Below are 13,520 nucleotides of genomic sequence, written 5' to 3' on the forward strand. Positions count from 1 at the left end.
ACTTCCAAATTTTGATATGTTCTAGCTGAGACAATTCTCTACGAATGCAGTTTTCACGGATTTTCATTTTCACGAAAGCATCATGGCGTATTTTTGCGATTAAAGGAGGCATGTCAATTTTTCACATTTTGCGTGTATTCTCTATGGGACATGACTTTTTCTCAAAACAGGATTCTACATTCCCGTCTTTCACGAGCAATATCTCCGTCGTTTTTGCTTCGTTTTTGCTGAGCTTCGAGTATGTTGTAGCTGAGACAATAAGCTATCAACAATGTGCCATTTATTTCTCGATCAGATGCCGGGATCATCAGACCTGCCAACCTCTGGAGTTCAAAAACTGTATTCTTTAATCCCAAAAGTTGTATTTTACTGACAAAAGTTGTATTCTTACAAATAAACAAGGACTGTTACGCGGATCAATGCCTTGTACAGTTCCTTCATACAGGAAGAATTTTTTTAAAGGATCATTGGTTGAATATGCATGATTTCGTCACGACTGGTGTGTTCGATGAACCAATGAACATCCCCAAATTGCCTATGTGAGATGCTTGTAGGATACTTTACAGGACAGGATTGGCATTTTACCATTGAAATTGGCACACATACACACATAATACTATTTTTAAAAATTATTTAAAAAAGAAGGAAAAAAAAGAAAGAAAAATAAAAGAAAACAATTTTTTTTTTTTTTTTTTTTTTTTGAAAATCATATTTTATTGAGGAAAATCGTACTGTCGTATTTGCTTCTAAAAATCGTACGAAATACGACTAAATCGTACTGGTTGGCAGGTCTGCTTAGGCAACTTTACATGGAATTGCTCTAGCGTGTTTATATTTACCTGTTTTACTAGCTACAGCAGCATCACCACCGTTTGATTTCTCATCTGGCGCATCAGGTCCTCGTTTCTTTTTCTTATTCCTCTTATTTGCAGACTGGGAATAGAAAGAGAAAGAAATGAGAAAGAGAGATATCAGTTAGAACTTTGTGCATATAAATGTAAATGTTTTCATCAGACTTTGAATCAAGTGAGTGCTTACAAAAATAATATGAATTTTAGTTTACATGCATTTATTTTGCCCCTGGTGTTTCAATTCATTGCAACGTACATGTATGGGTCTAGTTTGACAGAGTGATACTTTGCTACTCCTGCTCCCCCCCCCCCCCTTCAAACCTATTTGACCTTGGCCTACATGTATGTGACATTAACACTGAATAAAGTGTCTCAGGCCATATTAAACTTGTCGCACATTTGACCTACAAACTGACCTCTTCACTTCCCTCTATATTGAGGCAAACTGAACCGATTTTAAAATTTGTATCAAGGTAATATTCTAGTCTGCTGATGAGAACCAGAAGCATATTGACTTTGTGTAAAAGTATCATGTATGATTATACACTTCTGGGCAATAACAGATAATATGATAGGAGGATAGACAACAACAAAGGAACAAAGCAGAAATTTCTTCATCAACAAATAATAATAATGATAATAATATTTCGGGTTTAGACTTGAGTGCTACAGTACATGTACATCAACAATAATAATGTTGTACTAATAATAAAAACGGTACTTAAGAAGCTTATGTCAGCGCTTTATAGATGATAATATAAATTATTATCCCGGCCAGGAGACTTACATGTAGGCTTGCCCACACAGAATGTTTGCACATTCTCTACTCCCAGGGGAGCATTCCAGCCAGGCGCCATTTTATTGACACTCACAATGCTGAGCAAACTATGATTTTCACATTGTACAGGGTACCCACTTAATAACACCCTGGTGGAGAGTGGCAAATGTCAAATGACGTTTAAGTACCTGGCACGGATTCGAAACTTCAACCTTGCATTGAATGTCAAATGAATAAACCAACATACCACAACACCTCCTCAAACAAACAAGTACTCAATGAATATAACATTGGCTGAAATTCATTGTCTTGTTTTTCAGTTCCTCTTGTAATATCCACAGATGTTTTGTGAGTGCCTGAAGTACACATGCACTTCCTGCATATTTGAGGAGCCAGTTTGAATATGTACATTAGTAAACATATGGATTATTGAGGAGTTTGTCGCACGAATATCACACCAGATGTCATGACAAGTAAACTTCAATAGACATGGGAAAAGCAGAAGTGAGAGCCATATGTACATGTATGTGTTTGTCATTTAAAGGTAAACATGTAGAAATCAAACTCAAACTAACTCTGTTGAAGCATTTGAACCATAAAAGTGCAAGTATTTTCAATAAAATACATGTACATGTAAGGTATGAATGAATTTCCATCTCAATGACAACTAAGTGAAAAGAGTCAAAGTTACTGTCTCCTGACTTTCCCTCATTTTCCGGCACTAAGACCCCATTATTAGATCTCCTTCTACATTTAGTGCTGGCTTATAATGCTTCTTGCACTATCGCAATAGTTTGGGTTTCTTGGTTCATGGAGCGTCTTGCTTGGATGGGAGCACTCTGGAGCGCATTAGGATAGTTAGGGCCATTTCAAAGGGTTTATTAGTCCCACTTTCCCCAAATACTTGTAAAGTTTGGTTCCCTCAAAGTTTAAGGTACGGTATTCAAAGGGAAAGTCCACCCTGATATTAAGGTAATTTTGATAGAATCAGAAATATCAGAGGAACAGGGCAATGAAAGTTTGAGCAAAATCCGATTTGGGAATATTTCCCATTTTCTTTGGTATATAAACTTTCATTTTCTTAGTTATTGATGATGGAAAAGATGTTTCATATACTAGGTGTATAAAAACACAGTTGTAACTATTGAGGGTGCATTGTATGACTGGAAATTAGTTTTGGGGAAAACTAAAGTTCTTTGTTAGTACAGAGCAAATGAGAGGAGACCTTACAAGATACATCACAGAGTTACCAATATGTGTTTTGACTGATCGCAATTTCAAAAATTCATAACTTTCTCACTTTTAATGAGATTTTGCTCAAGCTTTCACTGACCTGTTCCTCACATTTTTCTGCTTCTATTAAAGGTTAAGACCAGTATTGGAAACGCCCCAATTTCAAAAAATGAAATGGAAGCTCTCATTACCAATCATGTGAAAGAATATGTTTTGACTAATACATGATGATAGAAAATTTGCCGGGAAATTTATATATTTGGTAAATTTGTTTCTCTCATGGACTGTGAGAGATATAGGGTAGTCCCATATACATCTTTCTGTGTATAGTGCTTGTAACTTTACAAAGAATGTGCCAAATTTCTTATCATTTTGATGATTCCAGAACCTTGCAGATGCTAGATGCTAGATGATCAACCTTTTCTGATCGATTCCACAACGTTTCTTTCACAATGCAATCGCATGACCATAACTGGTCTTTACCTTTAAAACCAACTTCATATTAGGGTTAACTTCCCCCTGAATATCTAATTCTGCCATGGATTCAATGTGCATGTTTCAGACACCAAGGCAGAACATGTGTCCTCTTGATGATATCAAACGGGATGGAACTGAAAGGGCTTGCAAAGGTCAACGATATGTTTCAAGTTCATGACCTCCCCAAATTCACTGATTCAATGTGCGGACTTTAGAGAGAGGCAGGAAGCCAAGGAGTACACCAGGGAATGGTCATTGCAAAAACGTGCTGTGAAAAAGTCTCCAGTAGCCTTGACTTTGCTCCTGGTGAGGTATTAGAAACATCCTTTCACTGGTGTGACATGTGTCGGGGGAACATTGGATGAAAAGATGCCAAAGAAAACAAAAATACAAAAGAAACAGATGACCTATTAAATGTACATGTACATGTACAGTAGGCCTAAATGTATCGCAATGTACCGTGTGGAGGAATAACTGCGTGATCAATACAGTGTAGAGAAGTTTGCCTTGCTAGGTGTACTATTGGGAAACCTTCAAGTTCACAACATCATGGATGTATACAGTTCCACATGCTCATGACATACAAAAGGATCACCTTGATGGCTGTTTTATAAATGTGTTATGCATACAATGTACCTATGGCCTTCTTGGAACATAATAGTTGGGTTTAAATGGACCATGAATGAATAAATGCACACGATTGAAAATATTTCTTTAAAAGGGGAAACCAAAAGGGTGTGGTAAATTCTTGGATAATAACAATTCCCATACTGTGAGAACTTGTCACCTATACTTTACCGGGGTACATAAAAAGTCATGCATATTTTCCAAATTGATATCGACATATACTGCTAGTTTGCTTTAACCACCACCTACAGTATATGGCAAATGACAGGTCCCATACTTTAACCAAGCAACTTTAAAATCAAAAGTTATACATGTATTCCAAGTTCGTTTTGCAAACGTTTGTACAGTAGTACCTTTCCTATATATGTTTAGCTGCTTTTCCCTATTTGTATTTGGTAGAGGTACATGTACGGAATGACGAAAATCAAATCATGTCCTACCAGCAGTGTAAATATGTACATGTATTTTTGTTTGAGTACGTTTGAGATTTGCTGCTGTTCATTTCCTTTTCTATCGGCTAAGAGCTTTTCTATCTCACATTGTGTAAAGCCAGGGTAATATATATTATGCAGTGCAACCCTGGGTAAACTAGACATACAGTATCATTGTTTTTTTTGTATTATCACTTTATTTTGCACTGCCTACTTCTACCTCTTTGTGAAGCGAAATGCGCAATCTAATGAAGTATACCTTGATGGAAAAGAGGGAAAATGATTCAGTGATCTGCATGTACATGTATTGACATTATAATTCAGAGAGGAATATTTGAAGCTGAGACATCCACACTTACCTTCTTGCCATGCGACTGCCACTCATTCAAAACAGTTTTGGCTCCATCTAACAAGAAAATAAAGAAAGAAATTGAAAATTACATGGCTTTTTAAATACTCAAGTAATTTTAAGGATAGTTCATGCAATGAGGTATGTTGTCACTGTCATAATTTGAATGTTTATGAAGGTTTATGAAAATGTTTACACTTTACAGTATTCAAAGTTTAGAATCTCTTAAAGAATTGTTCAATCTTTGGAAATTGTTACCAACCTTAAGTAAAGTGTATTATATTATTGACAGTTTGACACCAAAATAAATTTATACCAACCAAATTGGTATGGCGATTGAACCATTCTGCAGAGTCGTTGTGAAAATACTTGAACAGGGTACATTGGTATTTTAAACATGAACATGTACCGACAGAGCTTTTAGACACCAGGGATAAATATAGTGGTAAATTAATTCCTTCTTCATAACAAACAAAAAATGTATGGTAATTCAAATTGAGTACAATGTTACCAGCAGTCACCGTAAAATGTTTAATACAAACTAATCAAGTACACTAAAACTGAAATGTGCAATGTTTGCGATTTTTCTTTTTTTACAAACAAGTGCAAAGGATTTTTTAGTGGTGCCATGTGTTCAAAATACATGTACAGTATGTCATCAAACACAATGTCACAAAATCAATAAACACGTCACTTTAATGTAACTCATTATAACCATGCAAATAGCTACATGTTCCATGTTTGAATACATTATAATCTTGTGTATAAAAAAGTGTTAAGCACTCAAATATTGTATGATGGGTTTACACTTGCAAAATCCATCAATTGGCAACATGTTGAAAGGTTCATAATCATGTTGTATTCAATAAAAATTGGCCATTCTTTTAGTTTTCAACAAAGTTCTTACCCATGTACCGGTATATTGTTTTCAGATACGTTACATTTGAATATACTGTTAAACAATGCAACACTATAAAGAGAAAAATATTATTGTTGCAAATTTGAAGAATAACAAGATTAATTTAGCCCTTTAAAATTCCTGTGGTGACAGGGTAAAGCTACCTTTAAGCACTGTCGTATAATTCTACAAAACATTGGGTGCATGTTATGCATGTATATTCTAGCCATTTTTTACTTAGAGAGAAATGGAATCGATATTGTCAACTTGTTGATTTCCTCCTATTATAACCATGCCAGACTTCAACGAAACATACAACAAAAAAGAGATGCATTTTATGCATCAGACTTCAACAAAGTTCAATGACATGAAAAACATTCAAGTCAGGCAGTTCAATGAAACACATCCGAACACATCAAAGCACTTACTCTTGATCATTGCAAACATGCAACTGATGTGTAGGCTGTTACCATGCCAACCATTACACAGTTATTCTGTCAAGGTCCCAAATATCTTGATGTCACAGCACATTGCAAATTTTATTGAATTTGGCTTTAATAATTTAATGCAAACACTGACAGATTCTTGGACTATGTATTTTACCTTCCAATGATAAGCCTACATGTACATGTACATTTGAAAACACAAAAAGGAATGTCTACTGTTTATGTACATGTGTATGTACAGATCTATGTACAGTAGATGCAGGCCTGTGTACTCTAGTACTCTTTTCACACTGGTTTTGCTTAACCCCGTACTTTGCTTAGCCCCGTACTATCCTTAACCCCGGACTATTTTTTTTGGCTTTTCACACACACTGTTTGTAGTCCCGTACTAGCGCCTATTCTAGAATAAGAAAATTCCCGCTGTTCTCACTGCATTTCGTTAACCCCGGATATCATGAATGTTATGATTGGACATACCTCGCATCTGGCCAGCTGCGATACGCTCCATTGCGTAGTACCGGACTATTTTCGTTTCTGTTCTCATTCATTTGCTTAGCACCGCAATTGCGGGGTTAGCAGGAGTTAGCACCACAATTGCGGAGTTAGCCCTGCTATTTTGCAGGGTTAGTTAACCCCGTACTATAGGTGGGGTTAGCCAACTTTAGCCCACTTTGGTAAAAACCAGTCTGAACAGAAAGTGGAATAGGCTTAACCCTGTACTATAGGTGGGGCTAAGACCCCCCCCCCCCCCTTAACCCCACCTATAGTACGGGGTTAAGCAAAATATTGCCAGTGTGAAAACAGTATAGGTGAAGTATAATTCTACATGTGAATATCAAGCTTAAATGTGTACGTACAGTACATGTAAATGTAGGACTACCGGTAGATGTTATTCTCCTAAATTTATTTCAAAATTTCTTTGATTACATCACATGTACGTACATATACATGTACCTTTGTACCTCTGTGCATTTTATTCTTGAAACCCCTGTGCAACAATTGCATACACACAATAGGTCAAGACACTCTTCTTGATACAAAAAAAAGAACCAAAATGGAATAAATGTCTATGTCTACAACATATATTGTCCTTTATAATGTACTTACAGTATAACATTTTTTTAAATAAATTATGGACATGCAAATGTATGTTTATACATCGATGTACATGTAGAGGGCTAGAGCGACACACTCAAACTACACAGAGACTCACAATGATCTTATCCCCAGAAATTACAACTAATCATATACATTGTGTGCATGGCTCTGATCAAGGGCACTATAGTGTTTACATATGAGGTGAATTTTAAAAGTCAATTATAGACTGTGGCTATTTCAAGGCAGACGAGAAACGGCTAACGAGAAGCAAGCACTGACCGCAGAATCAATATTATTAACAAAAGCAACGAGAATATAATGACAATAAAGGTAATAATATAATATATAAGGTCTTTGTTAATAAAATAATATTTATAAAATAATATCGTCCGATGACAGAGAGCTAGAATAAGAATGATGAATAATGATAAACAAATAATTTTGAACGGAAAAAATGAAGAAAAACAATGAACAAGGAAAAAGAATGATAGAGCAATGGAAAAAGGGAATAATAAAAGTAATAATAAAAAACCTTATGATGGCAAGGAAGAAGAATCAGGATGATGAATAATGTTATTGTTTAGAATAAGATTAGGAATTAAGTTTGATTTTCATAAAATAAAAGTTAATAGTATTAGACTACAATTATGCCGGACCTTCTTTATTCAACTTCAAGAAGCAATTATTAATATTTAAAAAAAAAACATTTAAAAATAAAATTGTTATTACATTTTCTATTAGATCTAGTCTAGACTTCTACTTTTTATTTGTTTATTATTTATATATTTTTTCTTTTTGTTCAAGTTGGTATGTTCTGTATTTTTGCGTCGGTTTGACCTGTATAATCTAGTCACAAGTCGCTATCATGAGCTGCCGAGAGCTAACTAGAGGGGGATTGTACTTGAGCTTTTCCAGGCCACATAGCTATGGCCATCGGGAAATATCAATCGAAAGTCTTCAAAACTCATAAAAGCCTTTAGTTTTCGACGATCATAAATGCATGGTCCGCCATATTCTCTACTAGATAATTGAATACGTCATAGGTCCCAAAGTCAGGAATATCGTCAAACTTAAGGGAGGTATGTAACTAGTTCACTTAACGAAAATCCTGCCCGTTGTAATTTCCCCATACAGTCACGTCTACCGAGTGACACGGACCCCGTAGGTCATGGGCTATGGGCAGGCTAGTCCGCTACTGCGGACGCTAATTTAACGAGTCTTTTCTCGGGTGTATACCGTAGTCGAAACTCCTCTTTTTATTAGAAAATATTGCAGCTGCCTGAAACTCAACTTGATGAATGGCAAGTTGGAAGACATTTCCGGCCAAAACAGAAATTCATATATATATACACGCAGTTTTGATAGAAAGATATGAATGCAATTTAACGGCAAGAACCGACAGTCTAATACACAATGCACAGATTCAAAATGGTGATTTGACAAAGCTTGTCGGGCTTGGTTACAGTAACCGCGCATTACGTAACCGCCGAAACTGGCCTATTGTGTTTAAGTATCAAATGAGAGTCTGTGCCTGCAGACTATTAGATTGGACATGTGGACTAGACTCATTTCAAGAGTTCCACTAGTCTATAAACAACAGAATCTACAGGAACACATAATATCAAGATTAGGGAAACAGAACTGTAGAAATAACTGGTAGCTACAAACATGTACAAGGCACATGTACTCAACTTTCAGGTTCATTCCTACACTTTAATTTAAGGCTGTCTTGTACCAACTAAAATCAAAGACAAACAACAACAACAAATAAACAAACAGCAAACAAAAATGCAGTGCACAGTAAACATTTGTGTATTAAATGAACTGCACAAAGTAATATTTTTAGGCCTGTAAAAACATTACTGTGAAACAAAAATTGCCTGTACATACACTCACTTAATAAAGATCTAGTGATCAACTGGGTAACATGAATATGCGAAGCGCTACAGTACACTTGTCTCATTCACTTTTTCCTCAGCAGTTAAATTAAAAGAAAAAGAGGAGGATGTGGAGGGGATTTGTTCATTAATTTCTTCTGTTTTGTGTGTTTTTTTTCCAAGCAGAACCAACTAATCATTTCTTTTTTTCTTATATTTAGTTGTTGATGTGTACCTGAGCTGATTCTTGAAGATGGCCAATTCCTGACCACTAAGACTCTATCAGAAACATTAACAAACACATCTCCTCGTCATCCTCCTCTTTTTCTTTTAATTGGGAAGTGATTAAAACCACTTTTCTGCTTTTTATTAAAATTTGAATATACAGTGTACATGTATACTGTACATGAGCAACACATTTTGGGCAAACCCTCCTTGAAGATCTACAAAATCGTCATTCTGTAGAGCCACTTACTGACATGAAGCCTACAGTACATGCCCTAAAGAGTACTTAAAGGCATTTTTTCACAAGTAACATTACAGTACATAATAATAATAATAATATTTAATTTTTATATTGCGCTTAATACTATGTCTCTAAGCGCTTTACAAATATACTATTACCCCAAAGATAACATATTTCTCAAATGTGATGGAGCTTACAATAGAAGACTAGCAGAAAATTACCATTTTGCAGTATGGCACTAGATATTATGTTCCTGCATACCAAAGGATATTACATGTACATGTAGTTCTTTCAAAGTCGGGAATGTAAGTTTTATTCTTTCACATTTATATTGACTTTTGTCAGAGGTAAAGAAACTTTGTGTACATTGCATCTGCTGACGTATTACGCCAAGTACAGGTATTGTAAAGTACTGATCCTCATCAATCTCTTTCATCATTCCTTAATTCTTTATGCTATTCAAGTCAGTGTTGAACATATGTGAAGGTATTTCATCATTTCATACATGAGTGAGTATTACCAAGGTCACTAAATGTTATACAATCGTACCAGGTACGCAGCTTTTATACATCACATTAATATTATAATAGAGGCCTATAATAATTTTGTCTTCTCCAAATTCGTTCAACATCCATGACCTCGACAAATTACTGAGATTTAAATTGAACTGTATTCACTTTGCATGGAAAAAATATTCGAAAGTTGTTATTATTTTGTTTTTTCCTTTTCCAATGAGGATCTTACCTTCCATGAATGACTGTACCGCTTTATCCACATTTCCCTCATGGCATTGAAGAACCAGTGCAATATCATCTCTACTACGGGTAGGAACAAACTCACGGACTTTGGCAATCTGGGTGAGATTGGAGATATAGTAAAAAATTATATAACAATAAAAAAAAACATTCACACCATGCACATCTGATTTTAATGACGTTCTCACTGAACTTCAACAAACAATCTAAATTGGAATGATATGTTTGAGTACATGGTTACAAAACATACTGTTGAAATCTTAGATAGATGGGGCCATTTAGAGGAAGAAGCAATGTAACTGTGATTTGTATCTTTGCATGCCACTCACGACACTCAAAATGACCATTCAAAGTCTCAATACAGTTGAGACAATTGCTCCAGGCTTTATTTCATCAAAGAGATGGGGTTGGGGTTTCAATTCGGTTTTAGGATAGGTATAAAGGATTGGCTTAGGTTTAGGGTTCAGTGTACATGTAGTATTTGGTCCATGACTGAAATTAGGAATTAAGTTCTGTAGTATACTGACAGAAGAACAATTGTCACTGGAGCAAGTCTTTTTACAACCTTTGCAAAGGAGGAGTTCTGACATACATTTGTAGGATTAGGAATAACGGTATAACAAGTTTCACAAACATGTGCATGTACATGTAGGAGCGGAACAGGAAGACTTGTTTCATAGGATGTGATCTACTTCCCATCCTACTTCTTGAATATCTAGGCAAAAATGTTAGTGGCTGGGTCACGAGGTCAAACCATGGTTACAAGTTCATCCCTTCTCTCTCCCTCCCTCACTCTCTCTCTCTTTTACTCTCTGTCTGTCTGTCTGTCCGTCTGTCTCACTCTCTCTCTCTCTCTGTTCTCTGTTTGATGTTTTCTCTCTCTCTCTCTCTCTCTCTCTGATTCTCTCTCTCCCTCTGTCTCTGTCTGTTAATCTCTCTCTCCTTCTCTCTGTTACACTCCCCACCCTCCTTCCTCTCTTCCTTTTCTCTCTTTCATTTGCTCCAATTACAGATTTTTCATTCACTTGTTGAACATGGTTGTCAACACTCAACAAACATTTCACTAAAACTACATGTAATTGAACTCTTCATGCATTGCATGAACAGTTTGCTTAAAATACATAAGATTTGGGTGAATCCATAGCAATTGTTATAAATGATTTCCTATAAGTGTTTTTTTTTTAGGGGGATGGGGGGCACACTGATGGCTTCAAGGCAGACTCATTTCCGTAAGCTTACGACCTGTATTTCACCCAAATTCAATCATTAAAATTAATCTCTGGTGATTGAAATGTTCTGCTACATGTATGCAGCAATTTGACGAAAGTAATAGAGGTGTGTTAATTCTTTCTGATACAAAATGACTATCAAAAAATCATATTCAGAAGCTACAATTGTATACATGTAGTAGAAAATAATGGCACAAATATACCTGTTCCTTGAAAGCTTCTTGTGCGTGTCTTGGTTGGTCAGTCATTACTGCTTTTGTCCTTTCATCAATGAGTAAAATTCCAGAGTCTTTACCGTCACCTGTACACAAGAGACATAGAAATCAAATTGTTAAAAAAATGTCACAAACCTCCTAGAGATGGGATGGGTAAGCAGTGAACTCCACTAAAAGTATAAGGAGTTCAGTAAACTGTATGCCTGTGCACAGGCGCGTACGCAGGATTTTTTCAAGGGGGGGGGGGGGGGTTTGAACATTTATAAATCGGGCCGAAAATTTCGTAACGACTCAGCCCACCGCTGAATAAGCGGGGGGGGGGGGGGGGTAAGAGGACACTTTTTTTTTTTTTTTTGGTCACAAAAAAAATCGCTACGACTCAGCTGACCGCTGAATAAGCTTTTTTTTTTTTTTTTTTTGACCTCGAAATTTGAAAATTTGACATTTTGCTCCGTTGGGGGGGGGGGGGGGGGTAGGGTCACCTGTTTTTGGTCAGTCATGGGGATAATTTTTTTTTTTTTTTTTTATTTTAATAATTAAACAAAACAAAAAATCCAAAAGGGGGGGGGGGGGGGGGTTTAGGGGGGTTTATACACATAAAAATACCAAAGGGGGGGGGGGGTTTACCCCCCAACCCCCCCCCCCTGCGTACGCGCCTGCCTGTGCATACATTACATGTACCTGTCTCTCTCTCGCTATTTCAAAAGTGGCTTTGGCTCCAACAGCAAAAGAGAGATGCTCAATAGTCTTGATCAACATCCAAAATCAATATGGTTATATATAGGCATATTTCTATACAGAAGTTTTAGATCAAAAAATTAAAAATACTCCAAATTTCAATGGTTTCAGTGTATTTTCACATAATTCAGCGCACTAAAAAAATGTCTGATGACATGTAGGCCAACTAAACATGAACAGTACGTGCATCCTCCTCCTGCAACCTGGCAATGCCGACATATACAAGACAGGGCTTGCTAGCTAGCTGCACTGTGAGAACGAAAACTGCTGCAGTCACCTGGTTTTGATAGACTCTACTAAACTCAGGGACTCGATCGAAGCAACAGCTGGTTGTTTTGACGTAAATCAGTGCAGGTCTGTAGAGTGTTCGTTCGTGTTATGAAAAGCAAATATTAGCTGTGGGTAAGCTTACTGTAGGGCATGATTGATGCACAAACAAATGCAATGGATGATTATTAAAGATATCTTCAGCATGAAAATGAATAAGACAATAATCCCATGCCCCATTTAGCCTACATACATGTACATGTACATTTTGTGCAAGTGAATGCAGCACTTACACAAGGCTGTGTTTTTTTAATTGTTTTAAAGTTGTTGTTTATTAATCAGAAACATGCTTTCACCATGGTAATTTTCTCAAAGTTGTTTACAGTAACCAGGCACGTAGCCACGGGGGGGGGGGGGGGGGGGGGGGCACGGGGGGCACGTGCCCCCCCCCCCCTAAAATTTCCAGGATCGGTTGAAATTTTGTAGACCCCTTTTTTTGACCTCGATCGATTACATGTATGTGCCCCCCCCCCCCTAAATATCAAACTCTGGCTACGTGCCTGACAGTAACACCAGTGGCCACTGTGGCATAATAGGAATAATTGTTCCTGGTGCAAACAATTAAAGTGCGATAATTTTGTTAATATCCATAGGAGAGATATTTCAATAAGCAACTGTGGAATCATGTACTGTACATTCCACAATAAATGCAAAACCATTTAATTGAAGCAAGAAAACACATAAACAATAAAAACGTTTTTAAATGTGCCAACCCTGTGCTTACA

The 13,520-nt window shown here is 36.5% G+C and overlaps 1 protein-coding gene across 1 annotated transcript; it reads right to left on the minus strand.

The window, feature by feature from the left end:
- Nucleotides 1–780: 780 nt before the first annotated feature.
- Nucleotides 781–11,835, minus strand: LOC105439196 (spermatogenesis-associated serine-rich protein 2-like). Its single transcript, XM_030993498.1, has 4 exons — nucleotides 11,719–11,835; nucleotides 10,276–10,384; nucleotides 4,757–4,803; nucleotides 781–933 (listed from the first exon to the last, which is right to left on the minus strand). Exons 1-4 carry the CDS (start codon nucleotides 11,761–11,763, stop codon nucleotides 796–798), a joined length of 339 nt encoding a protein of 112 aa, XP_030849358.1. The 5' UTR covers nucleotides 11,764–11,835; the 3' UTR covers nucleotides 781–795.
- Nucleotides 11,836–13,520: the final 1,685 nt, after the last annotated feature.

This window comes from Strongylocentrotus purpuratus, unplaced genomic scaffold, assembly GCF_000002235.5.
Source record: "Strongylocentrotus purpuratus isolate Spur 01 unplaced genomic scaffold, Spur_5.0 spur5_scaffold_20, whole genome shotgun sequence".
Classification (NCBI taxonomy): domain Eukaryota; kingdom Metazoa; phylum Echinodermata; class Echinoidea; order Camarodonta; family Strongylocentrotidae; genus Strongylocentrotus; species Strongylocentrotus purpuratus.

Coding starts and splice junctions, on each gene's coding strand:
- LOC105439196 (XM_030993498.1), bottom strand. CDS start 11,763: ATGACTGACCAACCAAGACACGCACAAGAAGCTTTCAAGGAACAG. Junction 10,385..11,718: donor AAGAAGCTTTCAAGGAACAG/GTATATTTGTGC, acceptor AATCTCACCCAG/ATTGCCAAAGTCCGTGAGTT. Junction 4,804..10,275: donor GGTACAGTCATTCATGGAAG/GTAAGATCCTCA, acceptor TTTTCTTGTTAG/ATGGAGCCAAAACTGTTTTG.